Source organism: Phaenicophaeus curvirostris, unplaced genomic scaffold (assembly GCF_032191515.1).
Source record: "Phaenicophaeus curvirostris isolate KB17595 unplaced genomic scaffold, BPBGC_Pcur_1.0 scaffold_249, whole genome shotgun sequence".
NCBI lineage: Eukaryota > Metazoa > Chordata > Aves > Cuculiformes > Cuculidae > Phaenicophaeus > Phaenicophaeus curvirostris.
The window spans coordinates 163,697-188,684 of record NW_027206863.1 but is presented as its reverse complement, the minus strand read 5'-3'; the positions used below and the strand labels follow the sequence as shown (position 1 = coordinate 188,684).

The window sequence follows — 24,988 nt, the reverse complement described above, 5'->3', positions numbered from 1 at the left end:
CCTCGTGCCTCCCGGAGGTCCTCGTGCCCTACCGTGTCCTTGTGCTTCTTGTGCCCCTCCATCCTCGTGTCCTCGTGCTCCTCGTGCCCCCCACGTCCTCCTGCTCGTGTCCTCGTGTCCTCGTGCCCCTCGTGTCCTCGTGCCCCCCCCCGTCCCCCCTCAAGGACACGAGGAGGAAGCCCGGCCCCGCAGCAACCGTTTCCATGGCAACGGGCAGCCCCGGGCGTTTCCATGGCAACCGGCCTTGGCAACAGGTCAACCCATCCCCGGTGTCACCGTGGCAACCGTAGCCGGGGGGGGGGGGCTGTCACCATGGCAACCGTGGCCGGTGGTTGTCACCGGGGTGGGGGGGGGGCTTGCACGAGGGCGTGCAAGGGCACGAGGAGGTGGACACACGAGGAGATGAGGTGGGAACATATGGAGACGGGGACGTGAGGACGTGCAAGGGCACGAGGAGATGGGAGCACGAGGGTGTGGAGATGCGAGAACGTGGGGACACGAGGAGATGGGGCCGCGAGGACGTGCGAGGGCACGAGGACGCCGGGAGGAGCCCACGGTGCGAGGAAAGGACCATGAGGACCAACACCATGAGGGCACGAGGAAACACGAGAGCAGACGATGCCCGACACCGAGAAGGTGTGAAGGCACCAGGGGGGCGTCAAGAAGACGTGTGACACCACGGAGGTGCCCGACGCCACAAGGAGCCCGAGAGGTGGAGAAACACGAGGACACGAGGACGTGCAAAGCCATGGAGGTGCTCAACACCATGAGGAGCCCAAGGGATGGTGGAACATGAGGACACGAGGACGTGCAAGGCCATGGAGGTGCCCAAACCATGAGGAGCCCAAGGGATGGTGGAACACGAGGACACGAGGACGTGCAAGGCCAGAAAGGTGCCCAGCACCACGAGGGTGGCCAACACGGAAAGGACACCAAGAGGTGGAGAAACTCAAGGACACGGAGACAGGAGGACGCCCAACGCCATCAAACACCCAATGTCATGGAGACGCCCAACACCGAGAGGAGCCCAAGACTCGGAGAAGCACAATCGTGCAGCTCTGAAGTCGTTGAAGGTCATTGAGACGTCCGAGAGGGCACCGTGAGATGGAGAAATGCAAAGACACAAAGACACGAGGCCGCGCCACGTCATGGAGACGCCCAACGCCATGAAAGACCCAGTTCCATGGAGACACCCAACGCCAAGGGGAGATGGAGGTGTGGAGGAAGCCAAGAGCACAAAGACACGAGAACGTGCGACACGGTGGAGAAACACAAGAACAAAATCCCGTGAAGGCTTCCAGCGCCGTGAAGGCGCCTGATGCCAGGAGAACACCAAGAGATGGTGAAACACAAAGACAAAAAGGCATGAGGACGTGCAGCAGCGTGGAATCACCCAGTGCTGTGGAGACAGCCAACACCAAGAGGACGCCAGGAGATAGAGAAACACAATGACGTGTAATTCCACAAAGACACCCAACGCCATGGAGACGCCCAACGCCTTGAAACACTCAATGCCAGGGAGAGATGAAGATGTGGAGGAACCCAGGAGCACAAAGACACGGGAACAGGCAACACCATGGAGACACCAAACGCCATGGAGACACCCGACGCCATGGAGACACCCAACGCCATGGAGAAGCCCAACACCAAGAGGACACCAAGAGACAGAGGAACACAATGATGTGTCATGCCATGAAGACACCCAGAGCCATGGAGAAGCCTGAAGCCATGGAGACACTCAAAGCCATGGAGATGCCCAACGCCATGGAGACGCTCAAAGCCATGGAGACACCCAACCGCATAAAACACCCAACACCAGGAAACACCAACACCGTGAAACATCCAGTGCAATGGAGACACTCAACACCATGGAGACAACCAGTGCCATGAAAGACCCAACATCATGAAACACCCAACGCCATGGAGACATCCAATGCCTTGGAGACACCCAAAGTCATGGAGACACCCAGCATCATGGAGACACCCAACACCTTGGAGACACCCAACACCTTGGAGACATCCAACGCCATGAAACACCCAACACTATGGAGACGTCCAATGCCATGGAGACACCCAACATCATGGAGACACCCAATGCCTTGGAGATGCCCAATGCCATGAAACACCCAATGCCGTGGAGACACCCAACGCCACGGAGACGCCTAAAGCCTTGGAGAAGCCCAAAGCCATGGAGACACCTAAAGCCATGGAGACGCCCAACGCCATAAAACGCCCAACGCCATAAAACACCCAATGCCTTGGAGACACCCAACGCCTTGGAGACACCCAACGCCATGAAATACCCGACGCTACGGAGATGCCCGACGCCACGGAGAGATGAAGCCGTGGAGGAAGCCACGCGTACAGCCCCCCGGTGCCGACGCGCCCCCCGCGGCCCCTCACCTTCAGAGCAGAAGGGCCCGCGGTAGCCGGTGCCGGCGCAGTCGCAGCGGGGCTCTCCGCGGCGCAGGGTGCAGCGTCCGCCGTGGGCGCAGGGCGGGTGGCGGGCGCAGCGCTCGTCGGTGTCGCCGCGGACGCCCTGGGCGCCCAGCAGGGCCGCCGGCGCCTCGCCCACCTTCAGGTTGGCCAACCAGCCGCGGAAGGGCGCCTCGTACTTGACGGTGCTGAGCGTCAGCGCCGAGAGGCGGACGTCGGGGGGGATCCCCCCCACGAAGAGGTCGCTGGCCACCGCCATCTCGGCCCGCTTGGACCTCACGCTGGCCGCCCGCGCCTCCCCGTCCACCGCCAGTGCCGTCTCGCGGGCGTTGCGGGTGACGAGCACCATGTGCCACCGCCCGTCGCTCACCGGCGCCGGCGCTTGCACCGTGGCCGGCTCGGCGCAGGCGATGGCGAAGCGGAGCCGCAGTCGCCCCTCGGCCACCAGCAGCTCCAGGAAGTCGCAGTTGCCGCCGTCGTCCAGGTAGAGCACGAGGGCCCGCGACACGTTGGTCTTGAGGCTGAAGCTGAGTTGGCCGCCCAGCCCCGGCGCCCAGCGGCCGTAGCGAGCCCACTGCCCCGGCGCCCCCCCGAACTCCAGCGCCGCCCCCGCGGCCGCCGGCACCAGCAGGGACCCCACGCCCAGCAAGACCAGCGCCAGGTGGGCGCCCGAGGGGACGTGGGGACGAGGGTGGGACGGGGGCTCTAGGTGAGTCCTGGAGTCGCCGTGGACCTTCGGGTCGGGCCGAGCCGCGGGGCCACGGTTGACCTTGGGCTCTGGGTGGTCCTCGGGCACCCAGTTGGCCGTGGAGTCGTGGTTGACCTTCAAGTCCGGACAAACCGTGGGGCCGCGGTTGACCTTGGGCTCTAGGTGGGCTACCAGCCGTTGGTTGACCTTGGTCTCCAGGTGGTCCTTGAGGGCTCCGTTGGCCACAGAGTCTTGGTGGATCTTCAGAACGTGCTGGGCCGCGGCGCCTTGGTTACCCTCCATCTCCACAAGGGTCGGGGAGGCCAGGTTGGCCGTGGAGCCTCGGTGGATCTCCTGGTCGAGCCGGGCTGCGTGGCCTTGGTTGACCTTGGAGCCGCAGTTGGCTGCGTGGCCTTGGCCGACCTTGGTCTCTAGACGAGCCGCGGGGCCACAGTTGGTGCTGGGGCCTCGGTGAACCCCGACATCTGACCAGGACACCGAGTCACCACTGGGGTTGGGCTCTAGGTGGCCCTGGGTGGCCACGGAGCCCTGGTGGCCCTGAGTCTCTGTGTGCTCCTCAGGGCCTTGGCTACCCACAGAGCCCTGGTTGGCTACAGAGCCGTGGGGGTCCATGAAGTCCTGGTTGCCCACGGGGCTCTGGTTGCCCACCAAGTCTTTGTCACCCATGGAGCCTTGATGGTCCATGAAGCCTTGGTTGCCCACAGGGTCCTGGTTGCCCGTGGGGCCTTGATGGTCCATGAAGCCCTGGTTGCCCGCAGAGCTTTGGTTGCCCGTGGGGTCCACGAAGCTTTGGTAGCTCACAAGATCCTGGTTGCCCGCGAAGCCCTGGTTGCCCATGAGGCCTTGGTGGTCCACGAGGCCTTGGTTGCCCATAGGGTCCTGGTTGCCCCTGAAGCTCTGGTTGCCCTTGAGGCCTTGATGGTCCACGAAGCTCTGGTTGCCCACAGAGCTCTGGTTGCCCATGGGGTCCATGAAGACCTGGTTGCCCCTGAAGCCTTGGTTGACCACAAGGCCTTGGTGGTCCATGAAGTCTTGGTTGCCCATGGGGTCCTGGTTGCCCTCGAGGCCTTGGTGGTCCACGAAGCTCTGGTTGCCCACAAGGTCCTGGTTGCCCCCGAAGCCCTGGTTGCCCTCGAGGCCTTGCTGGTCCCTGGAGCCCTGGTTGCCCGCGGGGGGCTGTCGGTGGCCCCCGGCGCCGGGGGGGCGCTCGCTGTCCTCTGGGGTCATGGCGCCCGCGGTGGCCGCGCCGGGGGGGGCCCTGGGGAAGGGGGGGGAGGGGGGTGCGGGCTGTGAGAGGGGCCCCCCTGACCCCCCTCCTCGTTAATTAACGGTGCTGATTGGGGGGGGGGGGGGGGGGATGCCGGTCACCGCGGCAACCGGGGAGCGGGAATTATGCAAATGAGGGCCCGGGTTATTTATAGCCCCCCCCCCTTAATGAGGCTCATTAACATGCACCGCATAATGAGGCAATCAGGGCCAACTGCGGGGGGGGGGCAGCAACCCCCAACCCCCCCAGTGCTCCCAGTGCCCTTTCAGTGCTCCCAGTGCCTCCCAGTGACCCCCTAGTGCCTCCCAGTGCCCCCCAGTATCCCCCTAGTGCCCCTCCAGTGCTCCCAGTGCCTCCCAGTGCTACCCCAGTGCCTCCCAGTGACCCCCTAGTGCCTCCCAGTGACACCCCAGTGCCTCCCAGTGTCCCCCAGTATCCCCCTAGTGCCCCTCCAGTGCTCCCAGTGCCACCCTAGCGCCTCCCAGTGCCCCCAGTGCTCCCCCAGTGCCTCCCAGTGCCTCCCAGTGCCCCCAGTTCCCCCCCCAGTGATGCCCAGTGTCCCCCTAGTGCTCCCCTAGAACTCCCAGTGCCCCCAGTACCCCCCAGTGCTCCCCCACAGCTCCCAGTACCACCAGTGACCCCCAAGTGTCCCCCTAGTGCTCCCCAGTGCCCCCCAGTATCCCCAGTGCTCCCAGTGCCCTCCCAAAAAGGGGAACCAGGGGGGTGGGGGCTTCGCACACGCGTGTGCACAGGCCCTGCCCACACACACTTCGCACACTCACGTGCACCCCAGCCTTGCACGTGCCCCCCCTCCCATCACACACACGCTTGCACGCAGCCTGGCTTTTGCACGCGCAGCCCCTCGCACACGCGCGTGCAGCTCCAGGGCACGCGCCCCCCCCAGCCCCCCCCTCGCACGCTCAGGTGGCCCCAGGTTCGTGGCGCCGCCTTTTGCACGAGCACAGGCTGCTCAGGCCCCGCCCTGCAGGTGTGTGCATGCTCACACGTGTCTTGCACACTCACACGTGTCTTACACACACACCTGCATTCACACACGCGTGTGCACACACTCACACCCCCCATACACACATGTCCCACACACACACTCACACGCCCCCCGTGCACACGCATGTGCCCCGTCCCACCCTGGCAGCCTCTGTGCACACGCGTGTGCCTTGCACACTCACCCTGGGCCTCGCCCCCCCCCCCCGCAATGATTGGGGGGGTAGAATCAGCCCCTCCCCCCCTTGAACCCCTAACAGTGATGGGGGGAGGGGGGACCCCACTTTTACCCCCCCATGACCCCCCCCAGTTTTGGGGACCCCCCTATTTCCCCCCCCAACCTGCACCCCCTCCCCTATTCACTCCCCCCAGTTCTGCCCCCCCCCCATCCTGGGATACGAACCCCACATTCCCACCCCCCCCCTTCTTCCCCCTCCACTCCTTGCCCCCCCAAACCCCTATTTACCCCCCATCCCAATCCCTGCACCCCCATCCTCCCCCCCCTCTTTTTGCCCCCCTATTTCTGCCCCCCCATCCCTGAACCCTCTCTTTTGCCTCCCCCCAACCTGGTACCCCAATCCTGCAGCGCCCCCCCCCCATCCCTGCACCCCCACCCTTCCCCCCCCCTTTCTGCCCCCCCACCCCTGAACCCCCCATTTCAGCCCCCCCATCCTGGTACCCCAATCCTGCATCCCCACCCCGTGCCCCCCCCCATCCCTGCATCCCCACCCCTGCATCCCCTCCCTATTTCTGCCCCCCCATCCCTGAACCCCCTATTTCTGCCCCCCTCCCCTATTTACCCCCCCCATCAGCCCCCCCCCTACTCCAATCCCGCATCCCCACCCTGTGCCCCCCCCATCTCTGCATCCCCATCCTCACCCTCCCTATTTTTTGCCCCCCTCCCCGATACCCTCCGGGGTTCCCCCACTTGTCCATCACCTTTTGCCCCCCCCCCGGTACCCCAATCCCGCATCCCCCTCCCCCCTCTGCATCCCCCCCCCCAATTCCTGCATCCCCATCCATTCCCCGCCCTTCCTACCCCCTATTTCTGCCCCCCCGTTTACCCCCCCAGCCTTCACCCCCTATTCCCCCCCCCCCGTTATTCCCCCCCCCCCTTTTCCCCTCCCCATCCTGGTCCCCAGTCCCTCATCCCCATCCCCACCCCATCCCTGCATCCCCATCCTTTTCCCACCCCCCCATTTGTGCCCCCTCCCCTCTGTCTTCCCCCCATTTACCCCCCTATCCCCCCCCATTAACCCCCCACTCATCCACCCCCCCTTTTATGCCCCCCCCTCCCCTCCCGGTACCCCAATCCTGCATCCCCATCCCTGCATCCCCATCCCTGCATCCATCCCCATCCCTGCATCCCTATCCTTTCCCTCCCATCACCATTTTTGCCCCCCCCCCCGAAGCCCCCCGACCCTGCCTGCCTCCATTTTCCCCCCCCCAACCCCCCCACCCCATTTCCCCCCCCTTCACCCCCTTTTTTTTGCCCCCCCCGCCATCCTGGTACCCAAACCCTGCATCCCCATCCCTGCATCCCCATCCCTGCATCCCCATCCCCTCCCTTTTTGACCCCCCCCACGAAGCCCCCCGGACCCCGGACCCCCCCCATTCACCCCCCCTCACCCCCATTCACCCCCCCCTCACCCCCTTTGCCCCCCCCCTCACCTGCCCGGGGCGGTGGCGGCTCCCGGCCCCGGCCCCGCAGCTCCCGCAGCTCCGGCCCCGCGCGTGCACGCACCGAGCCCCCCCTCCCCCCCCCAGCTGCGCGTGCACGGAGGAGGGACACCCCCCCCCCCACCCCAAATTGCGCGTGCACGGAGCCCCAGTGCGCGTGCACGCAGCGAGCCCCCCCCCCCCCCCCAGTGCGCGTGCACAGAGCCCCCGCCCCACAGGGAGCCCTATAGGAGCCCCACAGAGCCCTATAGGAGCTCCATAGGAACCCCAGATGAGCCCTATAGGAGTCCCATAGGAACCCCACATGAGCCCTATAGGAGCTCCATAGGAACCCCAGATGAGCCCTATAGGAGTCCCATAGGAACCCCATATGAGCCCTATAGGAGCCCCACATGAGCCCTATAGGAGCTCCATAGGAACCCCATATGAGCCCTATAGGAGCTCCATAGGAACCCCAGATGAGCCCTATAGGAGCTCCATAGGAACCCCATATGAGCCCTATATGAGCCCCACAGTAGCCCCATAGGAGCCCTATGGCTGCTGTACAGCAGCCCTATAGCTTCCCCACAGGAGCCCTATAGGAGTTCCATAGGAACCCCATATGAGCCCTGTAGGAGCCCCATAGGAGCTCCATAGGAGCCCCATACGAGCCCCATACGAGCCCTACAGCTTCCCCATAGGAGCTCTATACAAGCCCCTTAAGAGCCCTATGGGAGCCCTATAGGACCCCCATGGGAGCTCCATAGGAGACCTACAAGAGCCCTATAGCTGCTCCATAGGAGCCCTATGGCTGCTGTATAGCAGCCCTATAGCTTCCCCACAGGAGCCCTATAGGAGTTCCATAGGAACCCCATATGAGCCCTATAGGAGCTCCACATGAGCCCTACAGGAGCCCCACGTGAGACTTATAGGAACCCCATATGAGCCCCATAGGAGCTTCATACAAGTCCCATAAGAGACCTGTAGGGTCCCCACAGGAGCCCTATAGGAGCTCCATAGGAACCCTATATGAGGCTTATAGGAGCCCCATAGGAGCCCTATAGGAGCTCCTTACAAGCCCCATATGAGACCCGTAGGGTCTCCATAGGAGCCCCACAGGAGCCCTATAGGAGCCCCATATGACCCCTATGGGAGCCCCGTAGGAACCCCATATGAGCCCTGTAGGAGCTCCATAGGAACCCCAGATGAGACCCATAGGAGCCCTATAGGAGCTCCATACGAGCCCCATAGGAGCCCTGTAGAAGCTCCATACGAGCCCCATAAGAGACCCATAGGGTCTCCATAGGTGCCCCACAGGAGCCCTATAGGAGCCCCATAGGAATCCCATATAGGAGCTCCCTATAGGAGCCCCATAGGAGCTCCCTATCTGCCCCATAGGAGCCCTCCGGGGCCCCCCCAGAGCCCCACACGGACACCGACGGACACACGGACACAGTTTATTCTGTGCAAGCGCTGCCCCCCCCCCCTTCACCCCCAAACTTGGGGGGGGGGCGCGAGGGGGGGTGGGACCTGCAAAAAAGGGGGGGCAGTGAACCCAGGGGTCCAGGACCCCCAAGGCTGGGGGGACCCAGGGTCTGAGCCCCCCCGGTTTTGGGGTTCCAGGGTCTGAGACCCCCCAGTTTTGGGGACCCAGGGTCTGAGCCCCCCCGGTTTTGGGGTTCCAGGGTCTGAGCCCCCCCAGTTTTGGGGACCCAGGGTCTGAGCCCCCCCCGTTTTGGGGACCCAGGGTCTGAGACCCCCCAGTTTTGGGGTCCCCCCTCACCTCTACAAGCGGACGTCGAACACTGCGTCCTCCACCTCCTGCAGCTCTTGGGGGGCCCCTTGGGGGGGATTTGGGGGTCACCGGGTGCCCCCAGGCCTCAAACTGGGGGGCTGGGGTCCCATCAGAAGGGGATTTGGGGTTCTCTGGGTTTTGGGGGGTCCCAGGGTTTGGGGTCCAGGTTTCTTTGGGGTCCCAGGGTTTGGGGATCCTGGGATTTGGGGGTCCCAGAGTTTGGGTTGCAGGGTTTTTTGGGGTCCCAGGGGTTTGGGAACCTGGGGTTTTTTGGGGTCCCAGTTTTGAGGGTCTTGGGGTTTTGGAGCCCCAGGTTTTGGGATACTGGTTTTTTTGGGGGGTCCCAGGTTTGGGGTCCCAGGGTTTTGGGGGTCCCAGGTTTGGGGTCCCAGGGTTTTTGGGGTCCCAGGTTAGGGGGTCACTGGTTTTTGGGGGGTCCCAGGGTTTGGGGTCCTACCTGGGGGGGGCAGGGCGAGGCTGAATGCGCGCTGGGGGGGCCCCGCGGGTTTTGGGGGGCCCTCGGCGGCCACGCTCTGGGTGCGGCGGCGGCAGTCGGGGCGCAGCGAGTCCCGGCACTCGGGGGTGACAGCGCAGCCCGCAGCCTGGGGACCCCAAAACTGACCCCCTGCACCCCAAAACTGGCCCCTGCACCCCAAAACTGGCCCTCTGCACCCCAAAACTGACCCCCTGCACCCCAAAACTGGCCCCCTGCACCCCAAAACTGACCCTCTGCACCCCAAAACCTGCTCCCCGCATCCCTAAAACTGAGCCCTGAACCCCAAAACCTCCATTGTCCCCCCAGTGCCCCCCAGTGCCCCCCAGTATCCCCAGTGCCCCCCCAGTGCCCCCACTCACCGCTGCATTTCAGCCCCCGCTCGCGGAGCCCCCAGATCTGGGGGGGGGGGGGGGAAGGTGTGAGGGGGGGGGCCCTGGTGAGGGGTCCCCGTCCTCGTGCGAGGCCCTCGTGCAAGGGCGACCACGCCGACCCCCCACCCGCGCGCTTGTGCGAAGCTCCCACCTTCTCACGTGAAACGCTCGTGCGAGGGGCGACCCCCGCGTGTGACCCCCCCCGTGGGCGTGCGAGGGGCACGAGGGGTTACGTGGGTGTGCAAATAGGGCACGAGGGCGTGCAAATCACACGGCGGGGCGCAACGGGGGTGTGCGATGCACGAGTGTCGCACGAGGACGCACGAGGAGGGGCGAAGAGGGAATGGGGGCACAGGGAGGGGCACGAGGGCCGCGTGTGATGCACGAGTGTCACACGAGTGTCGCACGAGGAGGGCGCAAAGAGGGACTGGGCTGCATGGGGGGCACGGGGTGGGGCACAAGGGCCGCGTGTGATGCATGAGTGTCGCACGAGGAGGGGCGAAGAGGGAGTGGGGGGCACGAGGGCTGCGTGTGATGCATGAATGTTGCACGAGGAGGCCGCAAAGAGGGACTGGGGTGCATGGGGGGCACGGGGAGGGGCACAAGGGCCACGTGTGATGCACGAGTGTCGCACGAGGACGCACGAGGAGGCCGCAAAGAGGGACTGGGGGGCATGGGGGGGCACGAGGAGGGGCACGAATCGCACGGGGGGGGGCACGAGGGTGGGGGTGCGATGCGCGAGCCTCGCACGAGCATCGCACGAGGGTGCACGAGGGCTCACCGGGCGTGCGCAGGCGTCGCAGGCCGTGGGGCGCCGGCCCCCCCGGGGCTGCAGGCGGTGTTGGGGGGCGGGGGGCGGCGGGGGGGGGACGCGGCTGCAGCGCAGGAACTCGGCCAGGACCTCGGGGGGGCTGAGACCCCCGTCCCTGCCCCACAAGTGGGGTCAGGACCCCCCCCAACTCATAAGTGGGGTTCAGGGGGGCTGAGACCCCCCTCCCTGCCCCATAAGTGGGGTTCAGGGGGGCTGAGACCCCCCTCTCTGCCCCACAAGTGGGGTTTGGGGGGGCTGAGACCCCCTCCCTGCCCCACAAGTGGGGGTCAGGACCCCCCCCCCCGCCCCATAAGTGGGGTTTGGGGGGCTGAGACCCCCCTCTCTGCCCCAAATGTGGGGGTCAGGACTCCCTCCCCGCCCCACAAATGGGGTTCAGGGGGCTGAGACCCCCCTCTCTGCCCCACAAGTGGGGTTTGGGGGGGCTGAGACCCCTTCCCTGCCCCACAAGTGGGGGTCAGGACCCCCCCCCCGCCCCATAAGTGGGGTTTGGGGGGGCTGAGACCCCCGTCCCTGCCCCACAAGTGGGGGTCAGGACCCCCCCGCCCCATAAGTGGGGTTCAAGGGGGCTGAGACCCCCCTCCCTGCCCCATAAGTGGGGGTCAGGACCCCCTCCCTGCCCCATAAGTGGGGGTCGGGGGGCTGAGACCCCCCTCCCTGCCCCATAAGTGAGGTTTGGGGTGCTCAGAGGGTTCCCAGTTTGGGGTCCCGGTTTGGGGGTTCCCAGGGTCCCAGTTTGGGGTGTGAGCTCCCAGTTTGGGGTGCTGGGTCCCAGTTTGAGGGTTCCCAGCTTGGGGAGGGTCCCGGTTTTGGGGGGATCCCGGTTTTGGGGGGGGGGGGCCCCCGGTTTCGGGGGGTCTCACCGGTCGGTGTCGAGGTCCCCGAAGAGCCTCAGGTGGGGGAAATTCTGCCTCACGATCCCGAACTCGGCGCGAGAGATTCGCCCGTCGCCGTCCACGTCGTAGTGACGGAAAATGGACTGAACCCCGAAACCGGTCACCCCAAAACCCCCCCGGACCCCAAAATCCCCCCCTGGACCCCAAAATCCCCCCAGACCCCAAAATCCACCCCTGGACCCCAAAACCCCCTCCCTGGACCCCAAAATCCACCCCTGGACCCCAAAACCCCCTCCCTGGACCCCAAAACCCCCCCCTGGACCCAAAATCCCCCCCCTGGACCCCAAAACCCCCCCTGGACCCCAAAATCCCCCCCTGGACCCCAAAATCCCCCCCGGACCCCAAAACTCCCCCACCACCAGACCCCCCAAACCCACCGTGGGACCCTAAAACCACTCCCAGGACCCCAAAAAACCCTCCAGACCCCCCAAAAGTGTCACCCCAACCCCCCCCCCAGACCCCAAAATCCATCCTGGACCCCAAAACATCCCCAGACCCCAAAACCCGGGCTTCCTGTGCCCCCCAGTCGCTCCCAGTGCCCCCCCAGTGCTCCCAGTGCCCCCCCCACCTCCACCAGTCTCTCCAGGTGCTCCCGCAGCACCGCGGGGTCGGGGGGGGGCGGCTCGGGCAGCGCCCACTGGTCCACGGGGCAGGGGGGGGGCAGCGCCGGGGGGGGCCCCGACTGGGGAGGGGGGGGTCAGTGTCCCCCAGTGCCCCCAGTTGCACCCCAGTTGCCCCCCATCCCCCCCTATAGCCCCCCAATCTCCCCCAGTGACCCCCCCAGTGCTCCCAGTTGCCCCCCAGTGCCCCCCCAGTGCACCCCCAGTTGCCTCCCAGTGCTCCCCCAGTGCCCCCAGTTGCCTCCCAGTGCCCCCAGTTGCCCCCCAGTGCCCCCCAGTGTGCCCTCTCACCCTCTATTGCCCCCCAGTGCCCCCAGTTGCCTCCCAGTGCCCCCAGTGCCCCCCCAGTGCACCCCCAGTGCACCCCCAGTTGCCTCCCAGTGCTCCCCCAGTGCCCCCAGTGCCCCCCCAGTGCCCCCCAGTGCCCCCAGTTGCCTCCCAGTGCCCCCAGTGCCTCCCCCAGTGCCCCCCAGTGCCCCCAGTTGCCTCCCAGTGCCCCCCCAGTGCCCCCCAGTGCCCCCAGTGCCCCCCAGTGTGCCCTCTCACCCTCTATTGCCCCCCAGTGCTCCCCCTTGCACACTCGCCCCTCGCACACTCACCGTGCGCTCACGAGGCTCTCGCTCCAGCGACAGCCGGTACAGCTGATCCTCGCTCTGCCCCAGGTCCAGGGTCACCTAGGGGGGTTTGGGGGTGCAGGGGGGATCTGAGGGGGTATCTGGGGGTGCAGGGGGGTCTGATGGGGTTTTTGGGGTTCAGAGGGGTTTTGGGGTGCAGGGAGAGTCTGATGGGGAGGTTGGGGTGCAATGGGTCTTGGGATGCGGGAGGGTCTGATGGGGGTTTTGGGGTGCAGGGGGGTTCTCATGGGGTTTTGGGGGTTTTGGGGGGTTTTGGGGTGCAGGGAGAGTCTGATGGGGGTTTGGGGTACAGGGGTTTGGGGGTACAAGGGTCTTTTGGGGTGCAGGGAGGGGGGTTTGGGGTTCAGGGGGCTTTTGGGGTGCAGGGGGAGTTCTAATGAGGGTTTTGGGGTGCAGGGGCTTGGAGTGCAGAGGGGTTTGGGGGTGCAGGGGGGGTTCTGATGGGGGTTTTGGGGTGCAGGGGGGTTTTGGGGTGCAGGGAGAGTCTGAAGGGGGTGGGGGTACAGGGAGTTTGGGGGTGCAGGGGGTTTTGGGGTGCAGGGGGTTTTGGGGTGCAGGGGGGTTCTGATGGGGCTTTCGGGGTGCAGGATGGGGTTTTGGGGTGCAGGGGGCTTGGAGTGCAGAGGGGTTTGGGGGTGCAGGGGGGGTTCTGATGGGGGTTTTGGGGGTTCAGGGGGGTTTTGGGGTGCAGGGAGAGTCTGATGGGGGTTGGGGTACAGAGGGTTTGGGGGTTCAGGGGGCTTTTGGGGTGCAGGGGGGTTCTGATGGGGGTTTTGGGGTTCAGGGGGGTTTTGGGGTGCAGGGAGAGTCTGATGGGTGTTGGGGTACAGGGGTTTTGGGGGTTCAGGGGGCTTTTGGGGTGCAGGGGGGTTTCTGATGGGGGTTTTGGGGTGCAGGGGGTTTGGAGTACAGAGGGGTTTGGGGGTGCAGGGGGGGTTCTGATGGGGGTTTTGGGGGTTCAGGGGGCTTTTGGGGTGCAGGGGGGGTTCCGATGGGGGTTTTTGGGGTTCGGGGGGGTTTTGGGGTGCACGGACCGTGAGCAGGCGCAGCAGCGCGGGGTCGCAGGAGACGGGGGGTCCCTGCTCGCCGCCCCCCAGAATCGCCCCCACGACGGCGAAGCGGCGCTGCAGCTTTTTGGGGTGCGGGCGGCCGGGGCCCCCCCATTCCGGCAGCGCCTCCTCCAGCGCCGCCAGGTCGCGCAGGTGAACCCCCAAAGCGGGGAGACGCAGCCCCCCGGCCCCCAGCAGCCCCCGGTACCGGCCGAAATTGCCCCCCGAGCTCAGCGTCTCGGCCAGCAGCCCCCACAGCTGGAAACGGGGCGCGGGGTCAGGGGGCACCCCCGCTCTGAGCCCGGGGCACCCCCTTTGACCCCCAGACACCCCCCCTCTGGCCCCCCAGGACCCCCCTCTATCCCCCAGGACCCCCCCTTTGACCCCCAGACACCCCCACTCTGACCCCCAGGACCCCCCTCTATCCCCCAGGACCCCCCTTTTGACCCCCAGACACCCCCACTCTGACCCCCAGGACCCCCCTCTGGCCCCCCAGGACCCCAATCTGGCACCCAGACACCCCCACTCTGACCCCAGGACACCCCCACTCTGAGCCCAGGACACCCCCTTAGACCCCCAGACACCCCCAATCTGACACCAGGACCCCCCCTTTGACCCCCAGACACCCCCACTCTGAGCCCAGGACACCCCCTCTATCCCCCAGGACCCCCCTTAGACCCCCAGATACCCCCACTCTGAGCCTGGGGCACCCCCACTCTGACCCCCAGGACCCCAATCTGGCACCCAGACACCCCCACTCTGACCCCCAGACACCCCCAATCTGACACCAGGACCCCCCCTTTGACCCCCGGACACCCCCACTCTGAGCCCAGGACACCCCCTTAGACCCCCAGACACCCCCGCTCTGACCCCAGACACCCCCACTCTGACCCCCAGGACCCCTCCTCTGCCCCCCCAGGACCCCAATCTGGCACCCAGACACCCCCACTCTGACACCAGGACCCCCCTTTGACCCCCAGACACCCCCACTCTGAGCCCAGGACACCCCCTCTATCCCCCAGACACCCCCACTCTGACCCCCAGGCACCCCCTTTGATCCCCAGACCCCCCTCTGCCCCCCAGACACCCCCACACTGACCCCCAGACACCCCCACTCTGACCCGCAGACACCCCCACTCTGACCCCAGGACCCCCCCCTTTGACCCCTAGGATGCCCCTTCTGCCCCCCAAGACCCCCTGTACCCCCATTTGACCCCCAGGACCCCCATTTCTGCCCCCCAGGCCCCCCATTTCACCCCCAGGACCCCCATTTCTGCCCCCCAAGACCCCCATTTCTGCCCCCCAGGCCCCCCATTTGACCCCCAGGACCCCCATTTCTGCCCCCCAGGCCCCCCATTTCACCCCCAGGACCCCCATTTGACCCCCAGGACCCCCATTTCTGCCCCACAGGACCCTCATTTGACCCCCAAGACCCCCATTTCTGCCCCCCAGGACCCACTTCTGCTCCCCAGGACTCCCATTTGACCCCCAAGACCCCCATTTCTGACCCCCAAGACCCCCATTTGACCCCCAGGACCCCCATTTCTGACCCCCAGGACCCCCATTTGACCCCCAAGACCCCCATTTGACCCCCAGGACCCATTTCTGCCCCCCAGGACCCACATTTCACCCCCAGGACCCCCATTTCTGCCCCCCAGGCCCCCCATTTCTGCCCCCCAGGACCCCCATTTCACCCCCAGGACCCCCATTTCTGCCCCACAGGACCCTCATTTGACCCCCAAGACCCCCATTTCTGCCCCCCAGGACCCACTTCTGCTCCCCAGGACCCCCATTTGACCCCCAGGACCCCCATTTCTGCCCCCCAGGACCCCCATTTGACCCCCAGGACCCCCATTTCTGCCCCCCAGGACCCCCATTTGACCCCCAAGACCCCCATTTCTGCCCCCCAGGACCCCCATTTCACCCCCAGGCCCCCCATTTCTGCCCCCCAGGCCCCCCATTTCTGCCCCCCAGGCCCCCCGTTTCACCTTGGCGCAGTCGGGGGGCAGCAGGGCGAGCGTCTGGCGCAGGCGAGCGATGGCCCCGTGCCCCAAACCCCCCACGACCGCCTGCAGCGACTGGAAATTGCGCAGCTCCAGCAGGCACTGGGGGACATGGGGGGGCATCAGCTGGGGGTGCCCCTCGCAAGAGCTGGGGGGGCTTGTGGGGCTGGGGGGGTCACGCTATGGGGCTGGGGGTCACGCTATGGGGCTGGGGGGTCACGCTATGGGTCACACTATGGGGCTGGGGGTCACTCTGGGGGTCACGCTATGGGGCTGGGGGTCACTGTGGGTCGTGCTATGGGGCTGGGGGTCACACTAGGGGTCACACTATGGGCCTAGGGGTCACACTATGGGTCACGCTATGGGGCTGGGGGTCACACTATGGAGCTGGGGGTCATGCTGTGGGTCACGCTATGGGCCTGGGGGTCACACTGTGGGGCTAGGGGTCACACTATGGGTCACGCTATGGGGCTGGGGGTCACGCTATGGGCCTGGGGGTCACTCTGGGGGTCACGCTATGGGGCTGGGGGTCACTGTGGGTCATGCTATGGGGCTGGGGGTCACGCTAGGGGTCACACTATGGGCCTAGGGGTCACACTATGGGTCACGCTATGGGGCTGGGGGTCACGCTATGGGTCACACTATGGGGCTGGGGGTCATGCTGTGGGTCACGCTATGGGGCTGGGGGTCACGCTATGGGGCTGGGGGGTCACTGTGGGTCGCGCTATGGGGCTGGGGGTCACTCTGGGGGTCACGCTATGGGGTCACACTATGGGCCTGGGGGTCACACTATGGGCCATGCTATGGGGCTGGGGGGTCACTGTGGGTTGCGCTATGGGGCTGGGGGTCGCTCTGGGGGTCACGCTATGGGGCTGGGGGTCACTGTGGGTCACGCTATGGGGCTGGGGGTCACTGTGGGTCACGCTATGGGGCTGGGGGTCACTCTGTGGGTCACGCTATGGGGCTGGGGGGTCACTGTGGGTCGCGCTATGGGGCTCGGGGTCACTCTGGGGGTCACGCTATGGGGTCACACTATGGGCCTGGGGGTCACACTATGGGCCACGCTATGGGGCTGGGGGGTCACTGTGGGTCGCGCTATGGGGCTGGGGGTCGCTCTGGGGGTCACGCTATGGGGCTGGGGGTCACGCTATGGGGCTGGGGGTCACTGTGGGTCACGCTATGGGGCTGGGGGTCACGCTATGGGTCACACTATGGAGCTGGGGGTCGCTCTGTGGGTCACGCTATGGGGCTGGGGGTCACTGTGGGTCGCGCTATGGGGCTGGGGGGTCACTGTGGGTCGCGCTATGGGGCTGGGGGTCGCTCTGGGGGTCACGCTATGGGGCTGGGGGTCACGCTATGGGGCTGGGGGTCGCTCTGTGGGTCACACTATGGGGCTGGGGGTCACGCTATGGGGCTGGGGGTCACTGTGGGTCACGCTATGGGGCTGGGGGTCACTGTGGGTCGCGCTATGGGGCTGGGGGTCACTCTGTGGGTCACGCTATGGGGCTGGGGGTCGCTCTGTGGGTCACACTATGGGGCTGGGGGTCACTCTGTGGGTCACGCTATGGGGCTGGGGGTCACTCTGTGGGTCGCGCTATGGGGCTGGGGGTCGCTCTGTGGGTCGCGCTATGGGGCTGGGGGTCACTGTGGGTCACGCTATGGGGCTGGGGGTCACTGTGGGTCACGCTATGGGGCTGGGGGTCACACTGTGGGGCTAGGGGTCACACTATGGGTCACGCTATGGGGCTGGGGGTCACGCTATGGGCCTGGGGGTCACTCTGGGGGTCACGCTATGGGGCTGGGGGTCACTGTGGGTCATGCTATGGGGCTGGGGGTCACGCTAGGGGTCACACTATGGGGCTGGGGGTCATGCTGTGGGTCACGCTATGGGGCTGGGGGTCACGCTATGGGGCTGGGGGGTCACTGTGGGTCGCGCTATGGGGCTGGGGGTCACTCTGGGGGTCACGTTATGGGGTCACACTATGGGCCTGGGGGTCACACTATGGGCCATGCTATGGGGCTGGGGGGTCACTGTGGGTTGCGCTATGGGGCTGGGGGTCGCTCTGGGGGTCACGCTATGGGGCTGGGGGTCACTGTGGGTCACGCTATGGGGCTGGGGGTCACTGTGGGTCACGCTATGGGGCTGGGGGTCACTCTGTGGGTCACGCTATGGGGCTGGGGGGTCACTGTGGGTCGCGCTATGGGGCTCGGGGTCACTCTGGGGGTCACGCTATGGGGTCACACTATGGGCCTGGGGGTCACACTATGGGCCACGCTATGGGGCTGGGGGGTCACTGTGGGTCGCGCTATGGGGCTGGGGGTCGCTCTGGGGGTCACGCTATGGGGCTGGGGGTCACGCTATGGGGCTGGGGGTCACTGTGGGTCACGCTATGGGGCTGGGGGTCACGCTATGGGTCACACTATGGAGCTGGGGGTCGCTCTGTGGGTCACGCTATGGGGCTGGGGGTCACTGTGGGTCGCGCTATGGGGCTGGGGGTCACTGTGGGTCGCGCTATGGGGCTGGGGGTCGCTCTGGGGGTCACGCTATGGGGCTGGGGGTCACGCTATGGGGCTGGGGGTCACTGTGGGTCACGCTATGGGGCTGGGGGTCGCTCTGTGGGTCACACTATGGGGCTGGGGGTCACGCTATGGGGCTGGGGGTCACTGTGGGTCACGCTATGGGGCTGGGGGTCACTGTGGGTCGCGCTATGGGGCTGGGGGTCACTGTGGGTCGCGCTATGGGGCTGGGGGTCACTCTGTGGGTCACGCTATGGGGCTGGGGGTCACTCTGTGGGTCACACTATGGGGCTGGGGGTCACTCTGTGGGTCGCGCTATGGGGCTGGGGGTCGCTCTGTGGGTCGCGCTATGGGGCTGGGGGTCACTGTGGGTCGCGCTATGGGGCTGGGGGTCACTCTGTGGGTCGCGCTATGGGGCTGGGGGTCACTGTGGGTCACGCTATGGGGCTGGGGGTCACTGTGGGTCACGCTATGGGCCTGGGGGTCACACTGTGGGGCTAGGGGTCACACTATGGGTCACGCTATGGGGCTGGGGGTCACGCTATGGGCCTGGGGGTCACTCTGGGGGTCACGCTATGGGGCTGGGGGTCACTGTGGGTCATGCTATGGGGCTGGGGGTCACGCTAGGGGTCACACTATGGGGCTGGGGGTCATGCTGTGGGTCACGCTATGGGGCTGGGGGTCACGCTATGGGGCTGGGGGGTCACTGTGGGTTGCGCTATGGGGCTGGGGGTCGCTCTGTGGGTCACGCTATGGGGCTGGGGGTCACGCTATGGGGCTGGGGGTCACTGTGGGTCGCGCTATGGGGCTGGGGGTCACTGTGGGTCACGCTATGGGCCCGGGGGTCGCCGTGGGGCACACCTTGGCGAGCTGCAGGCAGCGCTGCAGGGCCTGCGCGCGCTGCGGGGCGCTCGGGGGGCTCAGCACCAGCAGCTGCACCCAGCGGGCGATGGCGTTGGCCTGGGACACCACCCGGCGCAGCGCGGGGGACACCGCGGCCCCCGCCCGGGAGAACGACACCAGGTCCTGCAGCTGCGGGGGGACGGGGGGACAGAGGGACAGAGGGACAGAGGGACAGAGGGACAGAGGGACAGAGGGACAGAGGGGGGAGATGGGGGGACAGAGGGATGATGAGGGGAGATAGGAGAATGGGGGGACAGAGGGACGGGGGAGATGGGGGGTGGGGGGACAGAGGGACATGGGGTGGAGATGGGGGGACAGAGGGACAGGGGAGATGGGGGGACAGGGGGAGATGGGGGGATGGGGGGACAGAGGGACAGGGGAGATGGGGGGACAGGGGGAGATGGGGGACAGGGGGGAGATGGGGGACAGGGGGGAGATGGGGGACAGAGGGACATGGGGTGGAGATGGGGGGACAGAGGGATGGGTGAGATGGGAGGATGGGGGACAGAGGGACAGGGGAGATGGGAGGACAGAGGGACAGAGGGACAAGGGGCAGATGGAAGACAGGAATAGGGAGAACGGGGGAACAGGGGGACATGGGGGGACAGAGGGATGAGGGGAGATAGGGGGGAGATGGGGATGAAGAGACATGGGGACAGAGGGACAGGGAGAATGGGGGGTTGGGGGGAACAGAGGGAAGACAGAGAGACCGGGAGGGGGGGACGGAGGGACAGGGGAGGGGATATTTAACATGGGCGCCGGTACACGTGGGTGGCGCGGGGGGCGGGCCGCGCGCTCCGGGTCACGTGGGCTGCGCGCGGCACCAACACCCCCCCCCCCCCCCGCCCCGTCTCCTTCCCGCCCTCCCGGGTCACGTGGGCGGGGGGGTCCGTCCCCCCTCCCTTCAGGGCGGAGGGGGGGAGGGGGCGTGGCCACCGCCGGGTCACGTGGGCGGGGGAAGCGCGCGCGCGCGCGGGAGAGGGGTGCGCCTCGTGACTCGACGCGGCGGGGCTGGGTCACGTGGGGCGCGGGGGGGGTGGAGGCGCGCCGGAGGGGGCGTGGCCGGGGGTTTGGGTCACGTGGGGCGCGGAGGGGCGCGCGCGCGGGAAAAGGGGGCGCGGGAAAGGGGCGGGGCGGGCGCGCGTCACGTGACTCACGCGGACGCGGGAGAGCGCGCGCAGCTCGAGGCGCGTGATGAGCGCGGCCAGCGCGGGGGGGGGCAGGCGGTCCAGCAGCAGCGCCGCCTTGCGGCGGGGGGGGGCGGCGCCGGGGGGGACCCCCGAGGCCTCCTCGTCGCCCCCCGAGTCCTCCTCGTCCGACCCCGGCGCCGGGCTGCGGGGAGACCGGGGTCAGGGCCGGGAAAACGGGGCTCAGGCTGCACGGGAGTGTGCAAACGGGGCGCAGGGGCGTGCAAACGGGGCACAGGGGCGTGCAAGCAGCTCCCAGGCTGCATGGGAGCGTGCAAATGGAGCACAGGGGCGTGCAAGCAGCTCACATGTTGCACAGGCTCATGCCAACCAAGTGAAGGAGCGTGCAAACAGAGCACAGGGGCGTGCAAGGAGCTCCCATGCTGCACAGGAGTGTGCAAACGGGGCACAGGGGCGTGCAAGGAGCTCCCAGGCTGCACGGGAGTGTGCAAATGGAGCACAGGGGTGTGCAAGCAGCTCCCAGGCTGCACAGGAGTGTGCAAACGGGACACAGGGGCGTGCAAGGAGCTCCCAGGCTGCACGGGAGTGTGCAAATGGAGCACAGGGGTGTGCAAGCAGCTCACATGTTGCACAGGATCATGCAAACCGAGCAAAGGAGTGTGCAAACAGGACACAGGGGTGTGCAAACGGCTCCCAGGCTGCACAGGAGTGTGCAAAGTGCATGCACACCAGGTGCATGAGGGTGCCAGAGGCCCCCATGCTGCAAACGAGCGTGCAAAGAGGGCGCACGAGCGTGCAAACAGGGCACATGGGTGTGCGAGCAGCTCCCAGGCTGCACAGGAGCGTGCAAACAGAGCCCAGGAGCGTGCAAACGGGGCACGTGAGCGTGCAAGCACCTCCCGCCCTGCACCAGAGCGTGCAAATGCGTGCGAGTGCCCTCACACGAGCGTGCAAACACCCCCATGCCCCCCCCTAGGTTCTGTAGGGCCAAGGAGGGGTGGATTTTGGGGTCCCCCCCTGCCCCCTTCCCCAGCTCTATGGGTCGCTGTGGGGTTTTGGGGTGTCCCCCCCCCCCCTTACAGGCTCTCCAGGTCGATCGGGGGGGTCTCGGGCCCCAGCGCCTCCCGGAGCCCCCGCAGCGTGGCCACCAACTCGGGGTCCGCGGCCACCTCGTGCGGGAAAGCTCGGAGCCAATATCTGGGGGGCAAAGGCGGGGGGAGGTCAGGGAGGGGCCCCCCAAAATGATGGGGGGGCCCAAAGTGGGGAGGGGGGGCCCTGGGATGGGGGGGGACCCAAAAATGGGGGGGTTGGGGGCCCAGGGGGACCCCAAAGTGGGGCTGGGGGGGCAAAAACGGGTCGGGGGGTTGGGGGGGCCCCAAAAATGGGGGGGGTCAGGGGGGTTTGGGGGGTGCAGGGATGGGTCTCATGGGGTTTGGGGAGGTCCCTGTGGGTTCAGGGGGGGGTCTCAGTGCTTTTTGGGGTGCAGGGAGGGGTCTCATGGGGGTTTGGGGCGTCCCAGGGGTTTGGGGGGGGGGTCGCATGGGGTTTTTGGGGGGGACTCGGTGGGTTTTGGGGTTTGGGGGGGGGGAGGTCACTCACCGGACAAAGTGGCTGATCTTGAGGCGCAAGGAGGGACCCTCGGCCGAGCCCCCCGAGTCCTGAACAGTGTTGGGGGGGGTCAAGGAGCCTCAACCGGAGGGTTTGGGGGGTCCCAGAGGGATTTGAGGGGGTCCCAGTGGGATTTGAGGGGGTCCCAGAGGGATTTGAGGGGGTCCCAGTGGGATTTGGGGGTTCCCAGTGGGATTTGAGGGGGTCCCAGTGGGATTTGGGGGGTCCCAGAGGGGGTTTCCTGGTGTGTTTAGGGGCTCGGGGGGGGGAATTGGGGGGTGCAGGGGGGGGTCCCATGGGATTTGGAGGGTCCCAGTGGGTTTTGGGGTGGGGGGGGGCATGGTGGTTTTGAGGGGGTCCCAGTGGGTTTTGGGGTGCAGGGGGAATCCCAGTGTGTTTTGAGGGGGGGGGCAGTAGATTCTGGGGGGGCTTCCATGGGTTTGGGGGGGGGGGTGTCCCAATATGTTTTGGGGTGCAGAGGGGTCCCAGAGGGTTTTGGGGGGTCCCAGTGAGTTTTGGGGTGCAGGGAGGTCCCAGTGGATTTGGGGGAGGGTCCCACGGGGTTTGGGGGTTCCGGGGGGGGGGGGGGTGGGGGACCCCAAGGGGTTTTGGGGTGCGGGGTCCCCAGGATATGTGCGCAGCAGGCGTGCGGCGAGCTGGGCGGGGGGCAGGTACCACGCGTGGGTCACCAGGACGAGGCGCACGAGGTGGGGGTCCCGGACCTTGCCCTGAGCGTCTGACCCCCCCCGAACCCCCAAAAAGAGACCCCCGACCCCAAAAGTGAGACCGTGAACCCCGAAAATGAGACTCCGACCCCCTCGAATCCCAAAATTGAGGCCCTGAACCCAAATATAAGACACCAACCCTCTCACATTCCCCAAAATGAGACCCCCAACCCCTCCAAACCCCCAAAATGAGACCTTGAACCCCAAAAATAACACCCCAACCCTCTCAAATCCCAAATTTGGGGCCCTGAACCCCAAAAATAACATCCCAAACCCCTCAAATCCCAAAATTGAGGCCCTGAACCCAAATATAAGACACCAACCCTCTCACATTCCCCAAAATGAGACCCCCAACCCCTCCAAACCCCCAAATGAGACCTTGAACCCCCAAAATAACACCCCAACCCTCTTGAATCCCAAAATTGAGGCCCTGAACCCCAAATATAACACCCCAACCCCCTCAAATTCCCCAAAATGAGCCCCCCAACCCCTCCAAACCCCGAAAATGAGTCCCCAAACCCCAAAAATTCGACTCCAACCTCCCAAATCCCCAAAATAAGACCCTGAACCCCCAAAATAACACCCCGACCCCCATGAATACCCCAAACCGAGACCCTGAACTCTAAAAATGAGCCCCACCGCCTGCCCTGAACCCCCCAAAACGTGACTCCCACCCCCCCACAAGCCACCCCGAACCCCCCAAAATGAGACAAACCCCCCCCAGACCCCCAAAAATGCGACCCTGAACCCCCCAGATGAGACCCTCGTGGAGCTGAAAACCCCCCTGAACCCCCAAAATGAGCCTTCCCTGGACCCCAAACCCACCCTGAACCCCAAAAATAAGCCCCTACAACCCTCAAAATGAGACTCCTGACCTCCAGGGCCCCCCAGGGCCCCCCCAAACCCCCAGGGTCCCCCCAAACCCCCAGGGCCCCCCCAAACCGAAGGCGCGGATGCAGCCCTGCAGGAGCTCGTCAATCGTGTGGGGCTGGTCCAGGTCCATGGTGCAGCTCATGGTGCCCCCCAAAAACTGGGGGGGACCCCAAAACAAGCTCCTGGGGGGGGTGGAAAACACCCCTGTCCAACCAGCACCCCCAAAACCCCCAGGTTTTGGGGTCCCAAGGGGTTTTAGGAACCTAGAGTCCCAGTTTGGGGATCTCAGGGTCCCAGTTTGGGGGTGCCAGGGGATTTGGGGGGGTCCCAGTTTGGGGGTTTGGGGGAACCCATGTCCCATGGAGCCCAGTTTGGGGGTTCCAGGGGATTTGGGGGGGCACGACGTGGGGGGCTGGGAGGGATTTGGGGGTCCCAGGGGGTTGGGGAGGCCCCAGTGGTCCCAGTTTGGGGGGGCTGGGAGGGATTTTGGGGGTCCCAGGGGGTTGGGGAGGCCCCAATGGTCCCAGTTTGGGGGGTCCTGGGGGTTGGGGGGGGTCAAACCCCTCCAGCGCCCCGAAACTTCCCCCTCACCCCGATATGGCTGCTTCCTGCCCCCCCAGTTCCGGAGGCCTCCCAGTAATGGGGGGGAACTGGGAGGCACTGGGGAGGGGGGGGTGCAGTGCCCAGAACCCCAACCCTGGGGTCACCCCTCGATCCCCATACTGGGAGCACTGGGATGGGGGTGCAGGGTCTACTGGGAGCACTGGGATAGGGGGGTACAGGGGTTACTGGGAGCACTGGGATGGGGGGGACCCACCTTCTCTGGCAGCCTCGGTGCTGGGGGGGGGGCGGGGCGGGGGGGGGGGAAGTGGTTTTTGTGGTCAAACAGCAAAAAGGGAGGGGGGGGACCCACCCCCTGCGCCCCAAAATCTCCCCGCCCCCTAAAACCCCCTTTAAAACCCCTCCGGGACCCCAAATTCCACCCCCCAGCCCCCTAAATCCCCCTTGAACCCCCCCCAGACCCACCCGGGACCCCAAATTCCCCCTCAAGGGCCCCCCCAGCACCTCAAATATCCCCCCCCAGCCCCTTAACCCCCCCCCCAAAACCCCTCAACTCCCCCCCCAGATCTCCCCCAGGGACCCCAAATTCCACACCCCCCCCAAAATACCTCTGAAATAAGTCAAATCTCCCCCAAAATTTACACACCCCCCCCCCCAGGAAGCAAAACCCAAGCAGGAAAATGCACCCCACCCACCCGCATCCGGATGCTGGGGCCCCAAAACCCCTGGGACCCCCCCAAAACCCCAAGGACCCCCCCCAAAACCCCAAGGACCCCCCCAGAAAATACCCTGAGACCCTCCCCAAACCCCTGAGAACCCCCTAAAAACCCCTGGGAACCCCCCCCCAAGCCTTCTGCCCCCCACAAACCCCTGGGACCCCCCCCAA

The 24,988-nt window shown here is 66.2% G+C and overlaps 1 protein-coding gene across 1 annotated transcript; it reads right to left on the bottom strand.

Moving 5' to 3' along the window:
• Positions 1–8,514: 8,514 nt before the first annotated feature.
• On the bottom strand, positions 8,515–23,850 carry LOC138734804 (RAS guanyl-releasing protein 2-like). Its single transcript, XM_069882618.1, is given in 17 exon segments — positions 8,515–8,603; positions 8,857–8,914; positions 9,326–9,449; positions 9,451–9,470; positions 9,724–9,760; positions 10,517–10,661; positions 11,428–11,543; positions 12,029–12,142; positions 12,680–12,754; positions 13,750–14,022; positions 15,753–15,869; positions 19,146–19,316; positions 20,345–20,519; positions 21,416–21,532; positions 21,935–22,003; positions 22,580–22,679; positions 23,611–23,850. Coding segments are annotated over 16 exon segments (1,782 nt in total). The 5' UTR covers positions 23,684–23,850; the 3' UTR covers positions 8,515–8,603; positions 8,857–8,858.
• Between the last annotated feature and the right edge of the window lie 1,138 nt (positions 23,851–24,988).